General features: G+C 51.9%; 2 protein-coding genes across 5 annotated transcripts in view; one reads left to right on the forward strand and one right to left on the reverse strand.

Annotated features, from left to right (window-relative positions):
• The first annotated feature begins 814 nt into the window (after positions 1–814).
• On the forward strand, positions 815–6990 carry VSIG10L2 (V-set and immunoglobulin domain containing 10 like 2). Its single transcript, XM_068994601.1, has 12 exons — positions 815–890; positions 1568–1921; positions 2698–2982; positions 3468–3743; positions 3894–4169; positions 4457–4717; positions 4806–5099; positions 5191–5493; positions 5694–5816; positions 5901–5925; positions 5998–6170; positions 6264–6990. The coding sequence occupies exons 1-12, from the start codon at positions 815–817 to the stop codon at positions 6338–6340; spliced, it is 2523 nt and encodes an 840-aa protein (XP_068850702.1). The 3' UTR covers positions 6341–6990.
• Positions 6991–7119: 129 nt separating this feature from the next.
• CDON (cell adhesion associated, oncogene regulated) overlaps positions 7120–25955 on the reverse strand; it is a 55166-nt gene continuing 36330 nt past the window's right edge. For 3 of the 4 annotated variants that reach the window (XR_011146571.1, XR_011146572.1, XR_011146570.1), the window contains exons 12-21: positions 24612–24818; positions 23785–23966; positions 22490–22595; positions 19116–19238; positions 17455–17682; positions 16154–16428; positions 13772–13851; positions 9088–9344; positions 7569–8547; positions 7120–7428 (exon numbers count right to left, since the gene is read on the reverse strand). Coding sequence is in view for 1 of the 4 variants with exons in the window: in XM_068994599.1 (XP_068850700.1) it covers positions 8381–8547; positions 9088–9344; positions 13772–13851; positions 16154–16428; positions 17455–17682; positions 19116–19238; positions 22490–22595; positions 23785–23966; positions 24612–24818 (1625 nt within the window). In the remaining 3 variants the exon portion in view is untranslated. Of the gene's footprint in view, positions 7429–7464; positions 8548–9087; positions 9345–13771; positions 13852–16153; positions 16429–17454; positions 17683–19115; positions 19239–22489; positions 22596–23784; positions 23967–24611; positions 24819–25955 lie in introns of those variants that run through there. The other variant, XM_068994599.1, reaches the window with a different exon arrangement.

Here is a 25955-nt window from a genome sequence, read left to right on the forward strand (position 1 = left end):
CCTGCTCTCCTCATTCAAATTTCTTCCCAAACCTGACCTGAACGGGCACAAAAAGTGACCAAAACGTGATGAGAGCACAGCCAGAGGTGGCAGCAGGAGCAGGACCTGGTGCTAGCAGGAGGGGGCCTGGTCCTGGCTCTGCAGCTCCTTCCTGCCAGCTTTAATCCTTTGGGGCATTCCAAGCCCCAAAACCTCTTGGTGGGGATCTCACATTTGGTATTAACACTGTGATTTTGGTAACAAGCAATGAATTCTAATTAAAGGATCAGTGAGGGAGATGGGAGATGGCAGGTAGTTTTCCAGCCTTTGCTGAGTGTTCCCTGATCCCCCTCACCACGTGCACCCCCAAATCCCCCCTGGCTCGCTCCAGCCCCCTGGCATTGCGTTACGGCACAGCCGCCCCTATGAATGTTTGATGGTCTGGGGCGTGGCAGACAGTGGGAGATGAAATATCAAACCTCACTCCTTGCCTGGCTTCCCCAGCTCCAAACCCCCTAGGTTTGATCACAGGGGAGTGCCAGTGTTATTTTCCCCTCCTTTCGCCAAAATAATTGTGTGTGGAGGAGGGAACACTCAGGGATTCAATTCCCATGTGAGGGGAATGCGAGGATGCTGCCATTCCCACAGCAAGTGCACCCCTCCTCAGCCCTGAGATTTCAGGGGCCCAGCGGCATCGGGTTCCCCCTGTGCTGTCAGGTGGATAAATAATTAACAGTTAATCAGGGCCAGGCTTAATTACCTGTGGGTAACCGGAGAGGAGGTCGTGCCAGAGAGCGCAGCCCTGCTTCAGTGTGCTGGCGCTGGCCATGGCGCCATGGAGCGGGGCCGGGCAGCGCCGCCGCCTTGGAGGGGGCCCTGGATCCTGTGCCTGCTGCCGGCGCTGGCGGGGGGTGAGCACCGACCCTTCCCCGGGTGTGGGGTGTGAGCACCGACCCTTCCCCGGGTGTGGGGTGTGAGCACCGAGCCTTCCCAGGGTGGGGGGCCAGCACCGAGCCTTCCCCGGGCGGGGGGTGTGAGCACCGACCCTTCCCCGCGTGTCCTGGGTGTGGGGTGTGAGCACCGACTCTTCCCAGGGTGGGGGGTGTGAGCACCGACCCTTCCCCGGGTGTGGGGTGTGAGCACCGACCCTTCCCCGGGTGTGGGGTGTGAGCACCGACCCTTCCCAGGGTGGGGTTGTGAGCACCGACCCTTCCCCGCGTGTCCCGGGTGTGAGCACCGACCCTTCCCCGGGTGTCCCGGGCGGGGGGCGAGCACCCACCCTTCCCAGGGTGGGGGTGTGAGCACCGACCCTTCCCAGGGTGGGGGTGTGAGCACCGAGCCTTCCCCGGGTGTGGGGTGTGAGCACCGAGCCTTCCCCGGGTGGGGGTGTGAGCACCGAGCCTTCCCCGGGTGTGGGGTGTGAGCACCGACCCTTCCCCGGGTGGGGGTGTGAGCACCGACCCTTCCCCGCGTGTCCCGGGCGGGGGGCAGCCGAGGCCTGACCCGCGTGTCCCGGGTGTGAGCACCGACCCTTCCCCGCGTGTCCCGGGCGGGGGGCAGCCGAGGCCTGACCCGCTGCCCGGGGCAGGGCAGCCGCTGGCGGCCGGCGAGGCGGCCTACGAGGAGTGGCGGGCGACGGGCGTGCGAGGCCGGGCGGTGGAGCTGAGCTGTGGGCCGCCGGCCGCAGCCCCGCCGGCCGTGGTCTTCTGGAGCTTCACGCCGCGGGGAGAGGGGCTCCCACGGGCTGTAGCCGTGGGCTCGGGCAGGGAGGTGGCCGTGGCCCCCGGCACGGGGATGCTGGGCCGGGTGACGCTGCGCAACGGGACGCTGGAGCTGCGGGAGCTGCGCGTGGCCGCCCAGGGCCGCTTCCTCTGCCAGGGGCTCTTCCCGGAGCGGGGCCGGCTCCGTGTGGGCTATGCCGCCGTCCTCCTGCGGGTCCTGGGTAAGTCCCTGGCTGTGGCCAACCTGAGGGGGGGGCCCTGCTGGCCAGCCGCAGCCAGCATCACGCTGCCCTAGATCGCGGTCAGGCCCAGCCCCTTGCCCAGGAGCCAGCAGAGTCGTCCATTCGCCAACAAAACACCCCCCTAGCCAACAAAGGGCTCCACAAGTCAATAAAGCGTAGCACGAGCCAGCGTAGTGCCCCACTAGCCAATGCAGAGTCCCACTAGCCAACATGGTGGTTCACTAGCAGCTGCAGCACTCCATTCACCAGCAGAGCACCCCACTAGTTAGCGGAGTACCCTACTTGCCAGTGTAGTCTGCCACTAGTCAGGAAAGCATCCTACTAGCCAGCATAGCACACTGCTAGCCAATATGGCATCCTACCAGACAAGGCAGCTCAATACCAGCCAACATAGCACTCATCAGCCAACCCAGAGCCCCACTAGCCAGCACAGCATGCCATTAGCCAGCAAACCTCCCTTGCCTCCAACTAGTGTAGCCCCTTACTAGCCAACATAGCAACCCATCAGCCACCCTCATTTCCTTGCCCTGGCCACCCGAGCATCCCACCACCCCAGACTGGTCCCGGTGGCTACCCCAGCATGGGTAATGCCCACAGCCAAGGTGCCTGTCACTAGCCTGTAGGTGTCCTCACTAGCCATTCTACCGCCTGCTATAGCACCTCACTAGCCAAACAATCCATCTGGGCTGTGGGAGAGGGGCGGGCCCTGGGGCGTTCTGCTGTCTGTGGGGGCCGCTCACACTCGGTGCCCCCAGTGCCCGTCTCCAAGCCCTTCGTGCGGCCGACGGCGGCGGCGGCAGCGGAGGGGGCAGCGGTGGCCCTGACGTGCACTGTGCGGGAGGGGACGGAGCCGCTGAGCTTCTCCTGGCAGCACCAGGAGCCCCGGGGGGGTCCCTCAGTGACCCCTGCGGGGCTGGGGGGCTCCAGGGCAGAACTGCAGCTGACACCTGCCAACCGCAGCCACACGGGCTGGTACGTCTGCACCGTGAGCAACGAGGTCAACAACCACACCAGCGACCCCGTCTACCTGGACATCGTCTGTGAGTGCCCAGGGTGCCACCAGCTAGCGGGGCATCTTCGGGGCTGGTGACATCCATGGCATGTCTGTGGCCACCACAATGTCTCCAGGCTTTGTCCATGGCCACTAAGCACCCTGCCACCATGGTATGTCCATAGCTATCATGGAACATCCATGGACATCATGTATCCTGCCACCGTGATGCCTCCATGGCCACCACTATGTCTCTATGGCCACCATGGTATGGCTTGTTGTTGCTTTGATGTGTTCATGGCCATCATACATCCCACCAGCATAATGCCTCTCTGGCCACCATGGCCACCATGTGTGCTGCTACCACGATGCATCCGTGGCCACTGCGCATCACGGTGTGCTCGCAGCCCCCATGGTGCACCCTTTCTAAGGGGGCTTTGCTGCCCTGCTTCCCATCAGTGGGAGGAAGCCCCAGGGAGGGCTGTGTCCCCTTTGTGGGGATGTCCCTGTCTGAAGGGCCCCGTGTCCCCACAGATGGCCCCGATGAGCCGGCCATCCGTGTGGAGCCCTTCTCCCCCGAACAGGGGGGCTTCTCAGCGGGCGAGCGGGAGGACGTGGTGCTGAGCTGCCTGGCCCCCTCCAACCCCCCCAGCCGCTACGTCTGGCTGCACAACGGTTCCCAGGTGCACATCGGCCAGACCTACGTCATCACTGCCATCGCCCGCGCCCAGGCGGGCACGTACACCTGCCTGGCCGAGAACAGCCACCTCCAGACCCGCACCCAGGCCACCATCGTCCTCACTGTCTACTGTAAGTAACCCCCCGGGCGGGGCCGGTAGGTCCCCACGGGGTGAGATGGACCAGCACAGCTCCCTGGTGAGGATGTGGGTGTGAAGGGCAGTTTGAGGTGGGGCTGGCAGAAAACCCACACTCTCCCCCAGTGCCGCTGGTCTCCTGCAGATCCACCAGCCGGGAGCCCCAGCTGCTCTGCCCTGGCCTCCGGTGACCAGCGGGATGTGGCCCTGCGGTGCCGCTGGCTGGGGGGCTTCCCCCTGGCCCGGCTGCGCTGGGTGGGCCCTCAGGAGGAGGAGGAGGAGGAAGAGGGGTTGATGGGGACCAGTTTTTCCATGGCCACCAGGATCCAGTCAGGGGCAGCCACCAGGAACGGCAGCTCCTTCTCCTGCCTGGCCTCCCACCCCGCGCTGCCACAGGGGGCTGCGTGTGGGACCACCCTGTGTGAGTGACAATGTGCCTATCTGTCCCCCAACCCCTTTCTGACCCCCTGGTGCCACAGCAGAGCTGCAATGACCCGGTGCCATGGCCACACCACGGGATGGGCACTCCCGGGTGCTGCTGCCTTTCCTGGGACCTGCAGCATCTCCAGCTTGCCCCAAAGCGGGGGACGCCGAGGCACAGCCAGGATTGCCAAACCCTCCACGCCCTGGGGGGGGGTGTCTCCTTTCTGGGGGTGCTTTGGCGCAGCGTGGCAGTGCCCCCCACCCTGACGCCGCTCCATCCCGCAGGGGTCCCGTCTGGCAGCCCCACCTGCGCGGCGGCGGCCACCAAGGGTGACGAGTACGTGATGCTGCGGTGCCGCTGGGAGGGGGGCACGCCGCTCGTCACCCTGCGCTGGCGGGACACTGGGGGCCGGCCCTTGGGCGACCCCGCACCCTCCACCGCCGTGCTGGTGCTGAGCACCGACGGCAGCCTGGGGGGCCGGGAGTTCGTCTGCGTGGCCGCCCACCCGCTGCGGGCCGCTGCCGCCGAGTGCCGCCTGCGGCTGGGTAAGCTGGACCCGTCCCCAGAGCCCCCGCCGTGCCACGGTGGGGTGGCACGTCCCTGCCGGTACTGTCCCCCCTTGTCGCCGAGTAGAGGTCCCCGAGCTGGAGGCGGAGAGCGAGGTGGCGGTGCTGGAGGGCGGCGAGGCAGAGCTGTCGTGCCGGCAGCGTGGCAGCAATGCCAACCTCGGTGCCACAGTGGCTTGGTACGACCCCAAGGAGCGGGAGGTGACACCGGGGCTGGCCAAGTACCGGCTGGAGCAGGGGGAAGCGTGGCTCAACCTCACCGTCCGGGATGCTGAGTGGCCGGGGGACAGTGGGATCTACCGCTGCACCGCCACCAATGCCGTGGGCACTGCCAGCCTCCCCGTCCGCCTCCGCGTGGACCGTGAGTCCTGGGAGGGGCAAGGCTGGGCTGGGAACATCAAGGGTGGACTGGGGGCATCAAGCCCCTCCTGCCGGGTGCCATCTCGCCGTAGGGTACCCGGCCCCTCCCAACGTCACCATCAGTAAGCTGCGCTACACGCGGGCGCGCACCGAGGTGCGGCTGGAGTGGCGGACGCAGGGCGCCGGCAACCTCACCGGCTTCGTGGTGCAGCGGCGCCAGACCAAGAAGCCCCTCCGGGAGACAGCGAGCCCCTGGGAAACAGCCGCCGGCGACATCGAGCCGCACTCCCGCGACCGGCGCCTGGGGGGGCTGGACCCCGCGGTGCTCTATGCTTTCCGCGTCCTGGCCGTCAACCACCGCACGGCCGGGCACCCCTCCGAGGTGCAGACGCCAGGTGAAGTGGGCAGGGGCTGCTGCTCCGTGGGGGCAGAGCAAGGGTTGAGTGGAGAAGGGCAGCGTTTCCGTCCCGGTGGAGCTGAGGAGCCGAGTGTGAGCAGCCGTCAGCAGGTTTCAGGCACAGGCTCGCACCTTCCCTGGCCTTTCTGGGCTCTGCCCGTCCCTGCTGCCTGCCATATTCTCTCTGCTCTCTTCCAGCCGAGCCTCCCTTCGAGGCCTACCCGGCGGTGACGGGGGCGGCGGTGGCAGGGATGCTGGTGGCCACCGCAGCATCACTCCTGGCCGTGCACTGCATCGCCCGCCACCGGGAGACCCTCCCACGTGAGTGCCGGGGCCGGGGGCGGCTCGTCGGGGGCCACAGCTCGCCCCCTGACACCCGCACCTCACACCCAGCTGTCTCCCCAGGGCTTCACGACCTGCTCTTCCGCACGTGAGTGCCCAAATCCCTCTGCCCCGCTGCTCCCGTGCCCGGGCACCAGCGAGACCCCGCGCGTGTCCCCAGGGCTGGTCCTGGCGCCCAGGAGCCCGTGGGCACGGCGGAGGATGCTGAAGCAGCCGCAGCCGGGGAGGAGGAAGCAGTGCCAGCGCAGGGAGACTCGTCTGCCCCCAGCACGGCAGCAGGTGCCGAAGCAGCACCAGCACAGGGAGACTCCTCTGCCCGCAGCACGGCAGCAGGTACCGCACCCTGGGGCGAGCTGAGGGCTGAGCCACCTCCCCTGCTGAGCCAGCACCGACCTGGTGGCACCTGGGCTCCCCCATCCCTTGCAGAGCCGCTCTCGGCAGCACCGAGCACCACTGATGACCCACCAGTTAATGTCACCATCACCGTGACAGCGACTCCGTGACCACTCCGGCTTTTCCTCTTTATTTCCCTTTCCTCCTCTCCTCCACACCACGGGACGGCAGCCCCCACCTGTGCCGCGGCAGGCTGGGAAGCAGCTGGCTCCAAATGTGGCACCCGGAGAAAGCCCCTCCAGCTCAGCCTCAGGCCTGCAGTTACTGCTGGAGCTAAAATAAATATTTAGGCTACAATAAATAGTTTCTCACCGATGGCAGAAAAAAAGCCCGAGGGCCAAAGTGCCGCTCTCAGCCCCAGGGCTGGCATCAACTGGGGATGCTGCTTTGGGACTGTGCTGTGTTTTCTGTGGTGCAAAAACAGCCACAAAGCTTTTTGTGGGAAGGGGCCTCATCTTCACCCCAAACTCCCCACTTTCAGGCCAAACCGCAGGTGGTTACAAATAGTGATTGGAGATGGTTTTTCCCTGCGTTGGTGCAAATGTGAAGGGAAGCAGGGTCCAAGGAAAGTGTCATGCAGCTCCCAGCTTTCCTGAGTCCTCATCTTCTGGTGTGTGTGGAAACAAGGGCACTTTGAGCCATTTCCTCCTGTATTTGGTTAATAATAACCCATTGGGAAGAATCAAGTGACATGAGCCTATCTTGATCAGTGCCCACAGAGTACCAATCCCCACACCAGCCACAAAGTAGCATCAATCCCTTTATCGAACCACCCCCAGAAATACAAACCCTACCCAAAGCCCCTGCAGAAGCATCATTTCCAAACACATAACATTCCAAAGGGATATTAGAGCTTCTCTGGAAAACAGAGCATCTTTATCTGACACACCCACAGTACAGGGGAGATTTAAGCAAGGTTGTTTAAAACCATGGTTAAATTTCAGTGCTTGGGGAGGGGAAAATGAAGCAGCCAGAGGTAAATTCCAACCACTCGCCTGCCAATCTCTGTTAGAAAAGGGGAAAGCCTTGCAGCAGGTCCTGCAAAGGGAAAATCCAGGCTGTGAGGACGAGATAAAAAGGGAGGAGGGAGATCTGTGGTGGCTCCGGGGCACGTGGCAGCCAAAGCCCACGGGTGTGAAGTCCATGGTGTGTAGAGAACTTTGGAATAAGGCAGCTCTAGCTGGGAGGATGCACAACCCTGAAGAAAAAAAAGGCAAAACAATAAATATAACCACAAATAATGCGATAGAAGGAAGGCTTTGGGGAGAGCTCATTGTAAGCACTGGTTTGGTTTATTTACTGGGATTAAATTTGGAAAGGAAAAATTGAAACACCCACCCAAGCCCTGCAGTTAAGGTTGCAGCACCTCCATCATGCTGTGTCTGGGACAGGCGGGTTCCTGACAGCTGTGCCCAGGGCTGGTGGGAGCTGCTTTGCCATGACTGGTTTCATTTCAGAGCTATCCAAGCTGTTAGTAATCCCTCAAACCAAGAGCTGAACTGGATTTTGTCTTCTGCGAGTGGGAAAGAGAGACAGGCTGGATTTCCACCTGTACTTCTGCAGATCTAAGGGTTATTGAGCACCTAAAGACACAGTCACTGACTCAAGTTCTGCTTCAAGCAGCACAGGAGAGACTCAACCGAGGCTCATTTTTCTTATTAATCTTTTATTTCCTCAGTGGGATCTTCCCAGGGAAACCAGAAGAGGCCAGGAGGTGTTCATGGAAAGGAGGGTTGAAGTACCCTGTCACTGAGCTGCCAGGGAGGTGGCAGCTGTTGGTCATTTCAGACCTGCTTAAATCCCTCTCTTGGGCTCCTTGGAAGCGCCTGTCCCACTGGTAAATTGCCACGGAAACACACTCCACATTTCCCATCCTCATTCTTTATATTATTACAATTCTTTTTTTATACACATAACCAGGCTAGTTTTGTGGTGTGTGGGGGAAGAAAAAAAAAACCCAACAAAAAAGGGATTTCAAGGCATAAATAATATAAAAAGGCAACCATTTTGAAACCAAGATACATTCATATGACACTACTACAAAAAATAAATAGTGACTCTCTCTGTTATAATTAACATCCCCCCGTGACTCCCTTTCAGCGATGCTGCGGTGCAGTTCCTGGCGTTAAGTGGGGACAACGGTCACTTCCTCAGGTTTCCCGCAGCTGGAGCTGACAAAGGTCCCCAGAACCATTTAGGGTGACTCCGGATGAACTCCATCCTGGTTTTTCCTTACAGTCCTTGGAAACAGGCTGAAGAATGAGGGGACTCCAACTCAAAATGTGGTTCGACGTTTCCGAGTGCACGCAGCCGCCGCCTGCAAAGCAAGAGCAGGGCGGGTGGTTGTGTCGGGTTTTCAGGAGATTCTCTGTCAGCTTAACAGACCCACATGCCCCAAAAACTCTTAATTCCAGTGGGTGATGCTCTTTGGGCTCAGGCTCATTCCCACCATGCCAGGCACAAGCACAGGGCTCTATCCCAGCACAGCCCCCGTATCGAACAGCTCACACCGAGGAGCTCAGCCCAGCTCCCTCCCTGAGCCTGTTCCTGCCTCCAGGATGGCTCTGGAATGCCTGTGTGTCAATGGGCGTGCCCTGAGCGCAGCATCCATCAGTCACAGCCTCCTTATGTGCTCCATGAGCCCTTTTTAGAGGCATCAATCACAAGGGCATGGCAGGACCAGGCGCTGGAGCAGCACTGCTCCCGCCTTCCACGATGGGAAAGGCAGGGCGCTTCACCTTCCTCAAAGCCCGCTCTTACAAGGGTTTAATTACTACCTTCTCCGCAATTAATTAAGCTCCCTACAGGCATCCTACAGAATATTCCCAGCTTCCCAGCCAGGTGAGGGATGCCTCACCGTCCATGCAATCCACGGAGAGCTGGCTCATGCCTTCCCGACAGCAGGGGTGCTGGGCCGGGGGCTGCTCCGCGCTCTCCCCGCCGTCCTCCTCCAGCCGGGCGCTGCACTCGGGGGTGGCCGAGGCCAGGCACATGGCCACCATGACGTGGGGGCTCAGGGGCTTCATCTCCACACCGTCCTGCTGGAAAGGGGCTCTGAGGGGCACCACAGGGAGCGCACTGCTGCCGAAAGTGCCGTTGGTTTTGGTGAAACACCTGCGGGAGGGACAGAGGCCAAAGTTACTCAGAGTGGCTTCTTTGCTCTCTTTTTCTTGAGAGAATGCAACTTTTAAGTGCTCTACCACGTCAACAATCAGAGCATTTGTCAAATCAGTTTTAAATATATTTGTGGAGTGATTCTGACATTAAGAAAAGGACTGAGTGGGTTTTTTTCTCCCAGCAGACAGCTGAAAACATTCAAAACACGCGCAGTTCCTTCCCCCATCAATTGAGACCCAGTGACCTGACTTGTGAGTCCATTTCTCCATCAAAGCAACTCCATAAAACATGTTTTCACTGCCAAGATAAAGAGCTCAAATTTGAAACCCAAGCAGCCAACTTAAGTACGTTGGAAAATAAATACTACGTGTTATTGGAGTGAATGCAAATTAGAAAAATAGATGCAATATAACAAATTTAACCCCCCCTTCTGCTGTGTAAGTCAGACTGTGGCCCTGTAATATCTGTGCAAAGCTGTGGAATTGAAGTTAAAGTGCTGAAGCAATTGTTACAGCTGAGGTATTTAAGCTTTAAACAAAAAGGAGCAGGACTTTGACACATTGTGGCATGAGGGAAAACACCTCAGTGTTTGCAGCCTCATGAACAATGTGGCCTCAGGAAACATTTATATAAACAATTCCTACATAAGAAAGCCATAACTACCCCAAAAGTAAAAGGTTCACTTGTACAGCTGGCACAAACTTTGAGAAACTACACGCCAAAATGCTCCTTGTTATGAGGAGCAGGACAGAGATGGATCTGCAGATAAACACATGGAAATAAGGATGGACAGCGTTCACACCCTCCAGTGACACCCCAAAATGTTCCCATGAAAGCTGAACCAGGCTTCAGGTCTTTACCTGCTGGTGCAGCTACAACTCTGAGCATCCTCCTTCTCTTTTTTTCCTACCAGATGTAAATCCATCCCCCACCTGCTCTGCTCACAGGGATCAGCCCAGAGCACTTGCTGTATATTATCCCTGGGACTGCTTAAGGCTGGCATTTGGAAATACAAAAATTGGTCCCTGGGACCTGCCTGCTTGGCTGCTGCCTCAGCAAGTAGCACCATGTGCTGCTCCAGACTGGTTCTGGCCCAAAACTGAGCAGAGCGGATGAAAAATTGCTGGAAAAGGAGGAAAGATGGACTGGGACACCAGTAGTGCCAGGGCAGCAGCCAGCAGAGCTGACCTCGACAGCAACCCAGCACTGAGCTCAGAAGGATTTAAAACCAGGACATGTTAAGCTTGGCAGTCTCAGTTAAGTCCTGCCCAAGTCTCAGAAACCACTTCTATGCCATTAAAAAAGTTATGGCAATAATGGAAACCATCACACTGGAGGGACCTGTCCTAGAGCCCTGCCTAGAGCCTCTGAAACCTGATCAAAACCTGGGATCAGTATTGCCAGAACTGAAAGAGCAACAAAACATCCAACAACAAGACAAATAAACTTGTCAGAGGAGGAGCTGTAGTGAGTTTCCCCTCCGGCAGATGCTTCACCTGCAAAGGCAGAGCAGGACAAATGGGTTCCCTCTGGAGCCTGCTCCCCCCACGAAAGCTATGAGGATGGAGCAGCACCAAGCTTCAACCTTCACTCTCTTATTTTGTCCTTCTCCTGCTGTAACTGCCTCCAAAATCATTATTCCAAGTACCAAAATACCACTGAAGCCACTGGAGAATCCACATGAAACACATCTGCTCCTCAAACAAATCCATTTATTAGTTTGCCTTTCTCTCCGCAGAGGTTTTGACTGCACTCACTTACTTTTTAGAAAAAAAAGGGCTCTGAGAAACCCATCTAAATGTTTGGGTTTGCATGTTTCTGGGGGTTTCTTCTTAAAGATACAGAGGTCAGTGGAGTTCTCTGTATTATTGTAAGGGCTTGAAGGATGTTTCAACACAGCAGTTCAGCCTTTGAAGCTTCAATAACCACATTTGGATGGAAACTAGCCATGGGGATATCCAGAGCAGAGTGTGCAGGAAGAGCGATGTAAAATCCCTGCTGTGGAAAACACATTTTCTATCAATTCTCAATACTGAAACCCTACCAAACTATAATCTAAAAAACCAGTAATTTAGATGAAAAAGCTGGAAAAACAAACTGATGCTCCTACATCTGAATTGTGCATTTCAGATTCCTGATCAAAATACAGTGAGTTGGCAAAGGAGAGAGACCTGCAAAAGTGTAAATTCCTCTGCAAACATCAGGTATCTTGAGAGCTTTAGCACAAAGGCACAAGAGAAGAAAAAAGATCAATTCTCAATCCTGTCAACCACAGGCTTTGTCCACAATAGCAAAGCAGGTCTCCGGTTTTCAGCAGCTTCTCCCTCTGGCAAGGCTCCACAAGCAGTTATGAGGGATAAAGTGCTAATTTAAACAGAAGATCCAGGGATTTCAGCACTGGAATAATAAAACCTGCTCTGAGATGGCTATTGCTGAAAAGAGCTATGAAATAATGCTGAACCTTTAGGATTCATTTGCACGTGGTCACAATTCACATAACTGCTAAATTCACCCCAAATCAGCAACAGCTCCAGGCATTTGGTGGGAATGGGTCAGTGAGGAATTTGTGGCACCAAGGCCACACTCCTGATCTGGAGACTCACCCTGCCAGAGGTTTGTCCACCTGAACCTCCCTTCCACTGCTGCCACGGGGGGTGCAGAGGGAACTGCCTGATTTCAGCACACAATGATTCCAGCCTGGGACAAGGAACAGGTTCTCTTTCCACCAACAGAGACCAGGTTGGGGGGACAGCCCTCACCTGTGCAATGAGGTTGAACAACACAGAGAAAATACTCCAGCCCCAAATTCCCACTTGCCAAAACCTACTGAGCTGACTGCACTAACCCACTAGGCCTTCCTTCTCCTCTTCCTCCTCCTCGCCCTGGCCATACACCCAGCTCCCTGGTGTAATGCTGAGGCACGTTCTGGTCCTCTCCACTCCCCTCTCCCATGTCCTCTTTCCATTCCCCCAGCGCCAGGACAGGAACGGAGCGGTCCCGGCTGTGCAGCTCTCCTGCCAAACCGAGGTTAATGATCCCCTCCGGGGCAAGGCAGCTGTAAGGGACAACTTGTTTCTCTATCAAGCAGTCAAATATAGAATGGGGCTGTGAAAACTCAAAGTTCAGGCCCTGCTGATGACCCGTCTGGGAGGAGCAGTGCAGTTGCAAAGGATGGAACTCTTTCCCTTGCTTTCTTGGGAGAAAAAAAAGAGCAAATAAAAATTTAAATGTGTTTAAAACTGGAAGCAAGCTCTTAATTACAGTGCAACACATATGGCAGGCTCCAAATTACCACCAGTCTCAGACATCCTGGTGAGAGCTGCTGCACAGCCTGCTCGAAAGCACAGCATGGATCTGTGAGGGAACGTACTGGGCTTTCCTGAGACCTGCCAGGGACACTGGTCCAGGCAAGGCATGCCCAGCTCCACCTGCAAGCAGCAGCTTGTCAGCATTACACTGTCATGCACATATTTACAGAAGGAAGATGGATTCAAAGCCTATTATAAATGGTATTTTAAAAAGTAAACCCATGAAAATAAAGTGAATGTGTTTTCTGCCTTCAACAACAGCTTTATTGTTCAACAGGGCTTGGACTCGATGATGCTTGTGGGCCCAACTCAGAATATTCAACGATTCAATGATTAATTTCAACTCATCTTACCCAGATGCCCGTCTAAAGGCAGCTGAAGATTTTAACAATACAGAAAAATCCAAGTATGATTGAAGAAAAAGCCCACAACCTACCAGTCCGAGCAGCCCAGCTTGTCTGACTTTCAGTCCTATTTATAATGATTAAAATAACCAGAGATTTAGTCAGAAGCCTAGGATAATGATTCCAAAAGTGAAAAATGTAATAATTTTTATTAGGTTTCTGACTCCCAGCTACAACGCAGAAGACAGATTTTCCCTTATTCTACACAAGAATCCTTTTTCCCATGAAGAAAATGTATCCCACTCTGACAATGGCTGGTCAAACTCCTCCTGAAGGCCTCAAGAACTTCAAATCCCATGTTTTACAAAGGACAGCTATGTGAAGGCAAAGGGGCGAGTTGGTCAGTGTTCTTAAGGGAATGTCAGGAAGTGTAAAATATGGAAGACCAATTAAATCCGATTTGACAAGCTCCATATGGAATGATTCTGTTATCTCAAAACTAAAGAAAACACAGGAAATAAGGACTTTTTAAAAATCCAGTGCCCAACCTGCCTAGAGAGCATCAGAGGAGCAAAGTGAGCTCTGGGGGTTTAACAACTTGTTTTATTCTATCCGATGGACAATCCTCAACCGCTCTCCAGGTCATCCACGGAGCTCCTCGTGTCAGCCAGGACTCCAGCTCTCAGCTTTTGCCAGCCCCAGCTCCACCCCAGCACAGAGAGTGAGGGCTGCTCTCCAGGCAGGTTCTGCCTTCGTGCAGGTTATTCCTCACCTGTTATTGTTCCGACAATTCCGGCAGCTGATGCACTCCGAGGGGTCAGCCTGCGGCACTGTCGTGTACATCCCACCACCCTGCAGCAGGAAGGATTAATAACAAATAATCAGAAATCAAATCACTATTTGAACACCCAGGAGCTCTTTGACTCAGTTTCCCCACTCTGATCACATTATTGATGCCCTGCTCCGGGCTGTATGGGGCATGGCAACACTGAGCGATTGTCCAAAGGCCAGGGGAGGGCTTTGCCAGTGTGTGTGTGTCAGGGAAAAGTAAATAACTGCAGCTTAGACAAGTATGTGGTCATTTCCCTGGTCTGTTTTCAGCTTAATATGCTGAGGTTTAATTTAATAAACACACTGTAAATATATTTATTTTTAACGCTGATGACAGACACGAAAGTGAATTGCTGTTCATTAGCACACAAGGCTTGTTTAGGGAGACAGAAGATTAAATTTGGAGGGCTGATGTCACACACAAACCCATCCCACTTTCCTGTAATTACTCCGATTAGATCAGTTTACTTCACTACACTGATTTTTGAACCGTTTCATATTTGTACAGATGGGGTAATTCCTCAGCCAGCAATGACTCCGGGTGAGAGGGATTTTGTGTTGTTGGTTTTGGCTAACGGGGCCATTACAAGCCAGTTGAAATGCCCAGATTAACACATACCTCATTGTTAGGGACCAGGCAGACAGTGATGCAGGAGCCACTCCAATTGCAGAGCCAGGCTTCCGCGCCGGCCTCCAGGAGGGAGCCAGGCTGGGAACGCTCACCTGGCTTTTGGCAGTTCAATTGGTAGGGAACTTCTAGCAATCCCTATTTTTGCAAAAACTGAGCTTATCCTGAAGTTTTTGAGGCATAGGGAGCACTGAGGAAATGCCTGATTAGTCTTGATTGCCATCCTGGCCAGTTTCTCCCTTCCTCATTTAGCCCAATCATTGAAACAATAAAGAGCGACCTAACGAGGATCAGAACATCCTGTTCCCCTGCAGAGCCTCGCCCACGTGCCAGTCCCAGCCCTGCTCCATGGGCAGAGATCGTGTGACATCGTGTGACTCAAACTTTCTGCAACAGGGAGTGGGGAAAGAAAAACTCAACCCTGTCACCTGTTCCCAGCAAGACAGCGGCGTTGGATGGACACCTCATGGCACAGAGGAGCTCCAAGACCTGTGTCATCACACATGTATTTCCTTCTTTCCCCCACAAAAAATAAAAATAGGAGGGACAAAACATCAATGCAAACCCCCAGGCTTTCTCCCAGGCGAGCTTTTGAGCACTGCAGATGTTCCCTTCCTGAGGGCTTGGAGACTTTTACCCGCTGGGAGGTTGGACAGGTCAAAAAACTCCAGTTTGGGTCTTGGTTGCTCTTGAAAACAACCAAAAGTGGGCACTTCTTGCTACATGGGTAGGCCAAGGACAGAGTGGGGTGAAGAACTGACTGGTCTGGGCTCAGACTGGAGGAAACTGAAGTGGCAACTACTGTGCAAGTGCTAATTTGTTGTTCAATAAAATGAAGTGCTTGTGCTCAATTACCAACACAAACAATAGACCCGTTTTTTTTCTCCAGAAACAGCATGGGTTATTCAGACTTTTGAACTTTTTCTTTCAGTTTTCCTGGGCAATGTTCACAGTTTTGAGTAAGTTTAGTAAGTTTGAATGCAAGCCATCTGTTTCCATAGACAATAATGAAATCATTATTCTCTCTTGGAAACAGGACACGTTTCAGCAAATGAAGTATTTTTCCATAGCATACAAAGGCTGGATCGCAGACTGAAATTAGTTTTTAATTTTATTTTCAATTTCAAAACAAAAACCGAGCCTGTCTCAACAGTCACAAACAGGAGACTGAAAAAAAAAAAAGCAGCGTTATTGCACTGCTGCAGCTCAAGATGTATGGGGCACTTCATTCCACGGAACCTCCTGTGCCATTCGTGCTTTGCCATAATTAATAGCATTGCTCAGAGTTACAGATCTGAAACAGGTGGGGGAAAAACGGGTGATCCATAAAGCTGCAGAATAAGCAGCTATAATTAAATGTATTTAACTTGGAGATTGAGAAATACCATATGTACAAGTAAAGTATCTCAGCCCAGCACTGAGGCATTCTCAGAGCTTACATGCTGTTAGGAGGAGGGTAGAGGCAGATTTCCCAGAGTAAGTGGAATTCTTGCCGTCATCTGATATTCTCAAATGAAAACCATGATGTTTGTATCACAAATATCAGCCCAGTTGCTTCCTCTGGGATAAGGAATTCAGTGGAACTGGCTGGTATCAATGGATGAGTATTCCCCCACCCAAATTAAGTCTGCTTCCACAGCCCCTGAATAAACCCCAGTGTCTGGGCTGAGCCTCCCACCCGGTGTAGGACCTTACATTCACGAGGTGATGGGGATGTTCGTAGTCCACGTGTGTTCTGGACAGGGAATTGGTGTGCCCTGGGTACCGTCCTGCTCCTCCTCCGCTCAGGATCCCATTGACACCATTGGCAACTTTATGATGGACGTGGGGACAGCCATTGCTGAGGCCATTGCTGAGGAAGTTTCCGTGGATGCTGCCATTGACCCGGCTCGTCCCCGGTAAGGTCGTGTACTCAATCATTTGCCCGTTGAGATCTGCCCCTTGGTAGAGATAGCCAGGAGGGTCGTATTCTGCAAAAGACATTACTGCTGAGAGCACTTTTATTGCTAAATGAGAAGCTAAACGAGCATCCCTAAGAAGTAAACTTCTTTTTTCTTTCTCCAGCTTTTGTGAACTAACTCTGATATCCACAGATATTGTGCTTAGCACACAAATGTAGACATGGAAAACGGCCACAGCCTGGAGAGCAGACCAGAAATGTTGGTCTGGAAGGGCTTGGCTGATGTCAATCACTACAAGAGCGTCCTAAAACCAACAGCTCCTCTGCTATATCTGCTATAAGCTGCTTCCAGAAGACCTCTCTGGGCTGCAGCTGAAGACACTATCTGATCTTGCAAGAAGTTTTGTTTCATTTCTCTCTGTAGGAGATTAAGGGCATTTAAAAATCACCACAGTTTGTGGCAAGAGCAAGGCTGATTTATGTACAAGGAGCAGAGGACAGTGCAGAGATTCTGCTGGCTCCAGGTTGCTGGAGGGTACCGAGCACCTTGCAAAGCTCCTGCTCCAGGCTCCTGCTAGCTAATGAAGAGGATTTCCTCATCAACACTTCTGGAAGACTTGGCCATTCAATGCCATCTCATTGTGCAGGGACTAAGAGGTAACAAGGGACTTGTCCTAGAGCTGCAAGTTCTCTTCCTTCCAGATGCACTCAAGGAAGAGAGAGATCCAGGGTTTAACTCTCCACATTTCAACAAGTGCTTACGATTACAGACATTCTGCCTCTGCCATCATCAGAGACCTATGCAGGGGCTTAGACACAAACTGCAGAAACTTTGTCCAGGCCTTTTTCCCACACCACCCTCTGGGTGAAACTGCAGCACAATCCTCCAGGGACACATCAGGACAGGGAGCATCAGTGTGAAGAAATGGAGACATTGTTGCTCTTAAAAACCTAAGCTTGCACCTAAGGCACACCTGGAAGTACAAGTCTCTACAGAAATGCCAGCTGGCTCCTAACAGGAAACTGCTTCCCATCCATAAAATGCAGCATGGACGTTCCTAGTTTTACTCTGGAAAGGGAACCAGCCCCCACTCACTCTGCAGGGCGTTCTGCTGCCGGTTCTTCCACAGGCACATGGCAATGAAGACGATGAGGATGAGGACCATGACCCCCAGGACGCAGCCCACGATCAGGTACAGCATGTCGCTGCTGCGCACGGGGCCACTGGCGGGCACGGCCCCGCTGCCCCCGGCCCGCTCGGGGGGGTTCGGTGGCGTGCTCAGGTCTTTCACTGGATATTCAGATGCTCCCGGCGTGCGTTTCACTGGATGGGCAGAGACAAGTACGTGTACATCCTCTAAATGCATTTTCTAAAGGTGTTTTTTCATTGTGAAATGAAAAGAATTACTGCTGAGTCTGAGTCCCAATGCCTCACAAAGAAAGCTTCCAAGTCAATATTAAAGCCTACAATGAGAATGCCAACTCCTATTGGGTAATAACTATTTGCCTTGGAAAATGGTAATTATCCTCACCCGCTCTTTGAGGTCACTGGAACTTTAACGAGCCGCTCGAGGTACCCATGGCTGCAACTGCTCAAACTCTCAACTTGAAAGAGCGTAAATCTTTCCACTTCTGAGGTCAGGGAAAACCACAACACGCATTTCTCTCACCCAGGTGCTGCCAGGTGACCTACTCTTATCTGATGTGAACCCTGCTAACCCCCTTTCCAAACCACACAGTTGAAGATCAACCAAGAGACGAACAGAAAAGCACTGAAAATGAGATGCTAGCTTAACCCAGGAATTGCATTTACGTTAGTTTCCAGTACACCCCAGTTCAGATTTATTCCATTTGACACTAAAAACCTAAAAGAAGTGCCTGGCTTAGGAGTGAAGCTGATCAGAGAGACACAAGCACCTCCATGTAGGTAGGTTGGATAAGCTGCATCCCCCTTATAAGCCTGGGGGAGATAAATTTTACGGAAGAGGCAGTGTGAATGACAGATTACATCTCGCCCATTTTAAAATTAGAGAAGAAAGTTATATTCCTTGCAGGAGGGAGACCAACTGTGTGTGCAGCCTTGAAGCCCTGCAGCTCCTACTCCTTCCTTCAAAGGTTTCACTACTCACTTCGCTGAATTTTGATGCTTCCGCTCCCAGAGGGCTTTTTTCTTTTTTTTTTTCAAACATTTTTTCATAGCACTGCATTTGAAGTTTACTGTCTGCATTTTCCCTTTACAGCCTTACTTGGTTTTAGAGATTAAAGGAGACAGGAATTCTTCGCAAAATAAATGTGACTGCCATATCTGACACTTCCCGAGAACAGTACAAACTTTGTGCCAGAGGCATGCAGGATTAGGGATGGAGGCAGCCAACACAGCCATCAATTGCTGTGGTCTGCACTTATACAACGTGTCACAGAGCCCTGAAGACATAAAACAGACGTACAAATCAATTCTGTCATCTTCAGGCACATGGTTGTCTCCCAAGCAGAGGCCATCAGCACCGCAGAGGCAGCAGCACTATCTCTGAGGGCAGGCAAAGCTGCAGAGCTCTGCTGAGAGCCTCGGGAGTGCAACGGATCACTTTCCATATGTTCAAAACAATCCCAGCTTCGGAAGACAAAACAATCCTCCGAAACATTCCAGAAAATTATGGTCATCCTTGCAGCTGACTTTTGTGCTGCACAAAAAGTTCCCCCCGCCCCGTGGATCTTTCACATCCCAAACGCCACCTCGGCTCGGCCCCGCAGCCTCACCTTTGGTCTCGCAGATCATCACGTTGCTGTACTCGCTCTCCCCCCCCTCGTTATAGCACTGCATCTTAATGTCATAAGAAGTTTCAGGCTGCAGGTGATTTATCAGGTGCCACTGCTTTGTACCTGTTGTGGGGAGAAAAAGTAAATCGACTGCAGTTCAGTTACTCACAGGAGCCAGAATTATGGATGAGTGCATCGCAGGGTCCTTCCCTACCAAATGCAGGGGCACTGCAGCTTGTGTTGCTAGCACAAAAATCTTTAGTAACAGTTTATGGACTTAGCTGAAACCATGGTACACGAGTGGCATCCCTGCTCATGGCAGAGGGTTGGAACTTGATGATCTTTAAGGTCCCTTCCAACCCAGATTATTCCATGACTCTCTAAGACTTGTGTTATCTTGTGAAATTGATTATTAGAAGGACATTTTGATGAATTAAAGGGAGGTTTTTTTCAGTACTTTCAACTAATTTTTTTAAGAAAGTCTTTCTCTACAAAAGCCAGAACTCACTAAACTCAAAACCCAGACATCTGAGTGCCCACACAAGGGCCTTTAAACTCAACAGCAGCCCTGTTGGTTAGGGGGCTTTCTGTGCGCCCTAAGCATGGAACTGCCAAAGGGATGGGTTTAGGGTGGATTATGCTGACTATTTACAGTACACTGGGCAAATAACAAGGAAAGGTGGCACAGGAAGCTTGGGCCAAGGGAAGAACTTGGCTGTGAGCAGACCTTCTCTGCTGCCCTCGAGGTGCGAGGTACCACTGCGGCCATCGGTGTCCCGCAGGAAGGACACATCTGGGTTGCTCGCTTTGGCCGAAACTGCAAATAATTGAACGTGCATTTTATGAACCATCCTGGGAACGAAGGCTGTCCCGGTGCCACTGCCCCCGTGGAGCTCGAGCCTGAGCCAAGCAATCTTCTCTAACAGGACGGTTTTGTCATCTCTGGCCTCTGGCCAGCATTTCATTTAGACACCTTCCTGAAGTACTGAGCACTTCAGGATAAATCATTCCCAGTTTTTACTTTCACGGGCTTGTGACAAATTTTACTAAACAGCGACCCTTTTTTTTCTCTTTTTTTTTTTCTCTTTTTTTTTTTTTTTTTTAAGGAGTTTAATTAACTGTTTGAGTGCTCTTAATCCCTCTTGGAAAATACCACCTTGAACTGTTTCCACTGTTTCTAAGGAACTGTCTACCACCTACTGATTTAAGCATTAATAAAAAGACTCGGGCGTGCTCGGCGGGCAGGGGCTGTCACCGTGACGCTGCTCAAACTCCTCCGGGACCCAGCCCAGCTCCAGACCCTCTGCCTGGCCCCAGTAGGGTGGGGGATACCCAGGAGGGCCCCTCCGGACAAGGGGCTGCCCCGCACGGTTCGTGTCCAGCTCTGGCCTGCTGCACGTCCCAGTGAGGGTGGACAAGCCCTGGCTGAAGCTGGAACCGCCTTTCCCTAAATCGCACGTTTTCCCAAGATTCAGACTCGCTTTTCCCGGCGCCCCCACCCCCAAGCATTCCTTTCGGTAATTACTACACCAGGTTTTAGGTTTCCGCTTCAAACCATTAGTGGAACTGGAATCAGTACAGGCACTTTAACTGTCCTCTTCGTGCACCATTAGCAAGGGAAAACATTTAAACAACTGACATCAGACTGCATTTACATTTAAAATTCAATCTCCACGATCCTCGAAACAGAGAAATTCAGACCAGAAACAGACAAATGCAGGACAGGGGTGATTTTTTTGCTTTTGCTTAAAGCGGCTGAGAGATACGGAGGAGCCATCAGAGTCAAGCTTTTTGCTTGTTTTTTCCTTCAAATAAAATCTGATTTTGCCTGTAGCGGCATTTATAAGGGGGAAAAAAAAGGTTTCTGCAGAGTTTTGAATGTCTCGAAAGACAAGACTTAACAGGAAGCGGTGAGGAAAGCCTGCGGCAAGCACTTAGCTAGCACAGGCATCACAACACTTTTTCCACAACTCATGCAGTCATTTCAAGATAAAATTCCCTGTCAAAAACCAGATTAATTCAAAGGTAACAGAGGGGGGAAAAAAGGGAAGAACAAGTGATTTATGGCAAAAATACCTTAAGTCACATGTTCCTCTACATATTTCACATCAAGTGCTTCCAATCACAACTTAATTGAAAATAGTTCTCTCTCCTTTTTTTTTTTCCCCTCCTGAAAAGCTAATTTAGGGGAGCACAGTAAAGAAAAGTTGAAGTTTAAATCTTTCCACCAAGTGATTTCTGTTGCAGGCTCTGGCAGAGCGGAGCAGCTGCTAATGGTTTCAGACTGCCACAAAGAGTTCAATACACACACGCTCGGAAAAAAAACCCGAAACAAGCTAATTTCACAGCACAGTGGAGCCCACTTAAACAACTAACTGCTCAGTGTATAAGATTTATAAACACACAAGTTCTGTCTAGCAAAGGCTAAAATACATTTGCAGATGAAGGTGCAGCCTGCACAGGGTTCTTTAAAGCCTCTGAGCTCAAACTCTGGATCTTTAATAGCTTTATAGTGTGCAAAAGCTTATGTCATGCATCAAAGTACTATGTGCAGTATTGTCTGGCAGGGGAAAATTTTCAAAATAAAGGCCAATTCCTCTTGTAACTGAATAAATGAGGGGGAAAAAAATAATTAACGTCATCGGGCCAGAATGAGATCACTGCATTTGCTCAGCCCGAGCAATAAGGACATTAAATAATATATTTTTAAAAGGGTTTTCCACTTCTGGACTAATATAGACATTATCTAATAACTTCTTCCAGGAAAAAGATGATCTAATGTGCACAGGGGAAAAAAATAACTTGATTAAAAGGCAGAATGAAGCACAAACATACCTGCATTTGCAGAGTGCTACAGCACTTGAGGCTAAAAGCAACTTCCTTATAGCAGGAGAAGTGATTAGGCAAAGTACGAGGAGAGAAGGGCAATTACACACGAGGTACAACCAGCTCAGAAAGTCCATGCTGGGGTAAATAATTTTAAAAGCCAGCTAGTTGTTAATACAGTCTGTAACCCAGATGTTTTTATCCTGGGTTAAACCTCATTTACACTGCTTTCTCTTTATACAACTTGAAGCTACACCAGTTTAAATAGACCTTCATTAAGGATTTGCAGCTGTCTAACAAGCCAGACCTAAACCCAGCCTTTAGTTCCCAAGCTTTTTCCCCGTCAAAGAGGCTTCAGCAGGAAGAAACCAGCTCACGTGTGGGCAAAACCCGACGTTAGGTGGTTGAGATAGCTCCTCCTGTGAGATATATTGTCAAGACTTTGCTTGGGAAAAGCAGTTTAGATTTCATATAAACACAGCCAACATGGCTACAGGGTGTCCTTCCCCATGGAGCAGCGCTCCAAGCACGCGTGCCCGGCACCGTACCGTCCACAATATCCCGCTTGTAGTCGCTGTCGTTGTCGCTGTCTGTAGGCCGGTAATAGATGTAAAATCCTTGGATGGGAGTGTTGTTGTTGCTCGATGTGATGTACTGCAAAAGAATTTTAAAAGACTGCATGAGAGGAGAAAAAAAATGTAACTGAGTCCTGCTGAGTTGTCATCACCGAGTATGTCATGCTCTGGAAAGATGAATATTTTTAATAAGGTTGTGCAAGCAAAGGTGATTGAACTCCTTGGAGTAGCCAGAGTGGGATGGGGACAAGAGACTGAGCTCGGGCTGACACTTTCCTCCCACGTCACTTCCCAAACCCTCAGTTAGGGTTTGACCATGCACTGCCTGAAAATCTGCATGATTAATGGAAATGGAAAAGTTTAAACCATAAAACTCTTCAGAAAGAGTTAAGGTCACTCTAAAAATCAGCTCAGAATCTTTTACTTTAAGTTATGCAGCCTCCTGAGGAACTAGAGGTTATTTTAAGTTTATTATCCTTAACATCTCTTAAGGCTGAGCTAGCAGAGCAAACTAACACTGGGAACTCTACACATTAAATCCTCCAAAGTATACCAGGGGGTTAGATTTCAAAACAAGAGCAAAGAATTTCTGTGGGTTTCAATAAGGACTTTAAAGTACTTGTTTACAATAGACGAGGTAACAGGGGAAAGGAAAATGTTTCTCTAACATGAAACCTCCACTGGATGTGAGGGAAGACGGCGGGTTTGAAACACACTCCCAGCCACCCCAGCCTGGATTGACAAAAGCAGCAGGAATTGCAGGAAACGGAGCCAACTCACAACTCATGGCATGAACGGGGCTTGGGACAGAGTTAAGCCCACTGGTGCCTCTGATATGTCTGTGCCAGAGCAGGTGGACTGGGGCGGCTGCAGCCCCTCACTGGAGCTGCCGGTTGGGCACATCTGGCGTAACCCGAGGAGAGGTGTGTGGGGTCCCCGGGGAGCCAGGAGGGGAGCGGGGTGGAGGGAAGCTGGGAGATGGTGCAAAAGGCAACAGACAACTGACAGGGCTGCCTCCGAGTGGGGAAAAAGGGTCTGGAAATGGGGGCAAAGGGCTCGAGAGACACATGTCCCACTAAGTCCCCCAGTTCTACTATATGGACATGAAGTGTCTCAGCCCCATCCTAGGAACACGATCACGTCCAGAACTCAGGGGGAGGAAAACCACCACTCACCACTCTGCAAACAGCTCCTAATGCTCCACTTTGAACAGCCCCAGCAGCACAAATTGCACAGGGAAGAGAAGAACAGGAGACTGTTATACCCACCGTCCACTTTAGCATGATCTGGGTGTCGCTGATGGCTTCGGTGTAGGCGATGTGCGGCCCGGCGATGGGCCGGCTGGAGAAGCGGCTGGTGAATCCGGCCACTTGGTACGGGCGCGACGCGGCGCTCCGGGGGCTCTCCCCGTAGTTGTTCACTGCGATCACTCGGAACCTATACATTTCTCCTTTTAAGGGAAAGAGTGGAAGAAAGAAGCCCTCATAGCAAAACAAGCGCTAGAAAGAGGATTCAAGGAGAGACTAAATGGATTAGGAAGTGCTTTATGCACAGCATCCAGTTAGAAAAAGCAGAGGAGGTCTTGCCACAGACTGATGTGGAGATGTAAACAGCTTCTAGAAGTCACTCAAGGAAAATCCAAAGGGTATTGTACACACAGATGGAGATGCCTCCATCAGTCAGGAAGTCCCTAAACTGGTGGGCACTGAGAAGATGCTTCAAAGGATCCCTCTATCACCATCCACTCCCTTTTCTCTCATGCTTTTTGCCTGAGTTTTCAGGGTTGGACACTGGAAGAAGTCAGGACAGACGTTTTTCCATTAATGCATTTTTCTCCACATTCTGAGTGTTCACTAGAAGGACAATTAAGTTAAAAATAGCAGTGATACACAACCCTCCTCTCCACACGAACAAGTATTAAATTATGGTGGGGTTTTTTTCCACTTGGAAAGCCAGAAATCAACTTGAATTCATGTAACAAGCTCCTAGGCCATACACAAAACCCAAACCTAATAGAGCAGAAACGGGGTAATCCAAGCAGAAGTTAAAACGAAAAAAACGAGGAGCCGCAGTAATGAAAGACCATTTCTAATACCTGGCTCCAAGTTCCGAACTTCCACAGACAGCTTGGAAGGAGAGATGTTGCCAGCTGCGATGAGCCAGTCGCTGTTGCGACCCAGGCGTTTGTACTCCACTTTGAAGGCAGTGATGGGGGAGCCCCCGTTGGCGCGGGGGATCCACGTGACGTAGACGGATGATTCCGATGCCGTGGATATCGTGGGTCGGTCGGGAGCTTCTGGAACTGAAACGGGAAATTCGGTTACGAGAGGATTAGAGTCAGCCGAAACTTAATTTTCGGGAACAACGGATTAGACTCGTTGCTGATTATGTTGGATTTCCCGTATTAGCAAGGAGAATCTTAAATCCTCCTGAAATCACCACTGCCCTTACTCTGCTGGAAAGGATGGATGATGAGCAGACAACAGAGGAATTGATTATCTTATCGATACAATATTAAAAAATTATATGGCATTGCACTATTCCAACCACTTCTACATGGAAACAGACACATACACTAAGTGAACAGGAAAAACATGGCTATTATTTTCAAGCCCCCAAAACTCCCCCAGACCCAATGAAACTTCAACCCATCCACATCAACCAGTGCTGGAGAAATGAGAAGGAAGAGTGAACAAAGCATGCACCAGGATATACTTACAGAACTCACTGAAGTTACAGGCAGCAGCGGGACAGAGAGAAGGGAAAGAGGGCTGTTAGTAAATCTGGTTGTAAGAGCTGTGAGGCTTTACTAAACCAGCCTGGATTCATGAACATGGAGCTGGCGCTGAGGAGTGAAGCAAGGAGCAGCAGGTTGGCAGCTCTGGGGCATGAAGCAGCTGAGCATTTGCAGCCAGGCACGAGTAAGGCTCCTCTGACATTCAGTGCTGCCACAAGCACGCAACGCTCGGCTCCTCGCCTGTGTTATTAAACCTCTCCACTCACCTTTGGCTTTACCCCAAATTTTAGATACCTTTGAGATCTCAGCCCCTGAGTAAATCTGCCTGAACCAGACCAAGGAGTTCAAAGGCTGGGGGGCAGGGGGGGTGAGAAAAAGGACTATAAACGTGCTCTTTTCACTGGAAACCAGGCCAAATGTCACACCTACTGGGAAGCGCTTGTATCTCCTCACCACCAGAAATAAGCCTATCCCTGGGAAGCCACGGGAGAACATTCAGAACAGATACCATGCACTTTCGAGAACTTAAAGCTCTGACACAGCCATTTCCCATTTCCCCCTCTTCCCCTGGCTCTTTCTCAGTGGAAGGAAAGAGAAAAACAGAGTATTTAGCAAAAAGAAACCACAGGTTTAAAAACATGCAGCAAGAACATGGGTTGTAAGTGAAAATTCTCTTGTTTTTTCGAGAGCCACCCATGCAGG

This window comes from Aphelocoma coerulescens, chromosome 24, assembly GCF_041296385.1.
Source record: "Aphelocoma coerulescens isolate FSJ_1873_10779 chromosome 24, UR_Acoe_1.0, whole genome shotgun sequence".
In the NCBI taxonomy this organism is placed as follows: domain Eukaryota; kingdom Metazoa; phylum Chordata; class Aves; order Passeriformes; family Corvidae; genus Aphelocoma; species Aphelocoma coerulescens.

Excerpts from the sequence above, each read along its gene's own strand:
- VSIG10L2 (XM_068994601.1), top strand. The coding sequence starts at position 815 with ATGGAGCGGGGCCGGGCAGCGCCGCCGCCTTGGAGGGGGCCCTGGATC. Across the intron at positions 2,983-3,467 it reads CGTCTACCTGGACATCGTCT|ATGGCCCCGATGAGCCGGCC; the intron begins GTGAGTGCCCAG and ends GTGTCCCCACAG. Across the intron at positions 5,817-5,900 it reads CCACCGGGAGACCCTCCCAC|GGCTTCACGACCTGCTCTTC; the intron begins GTGAGTGCCGGG and ends CTGTCTCCCCAG.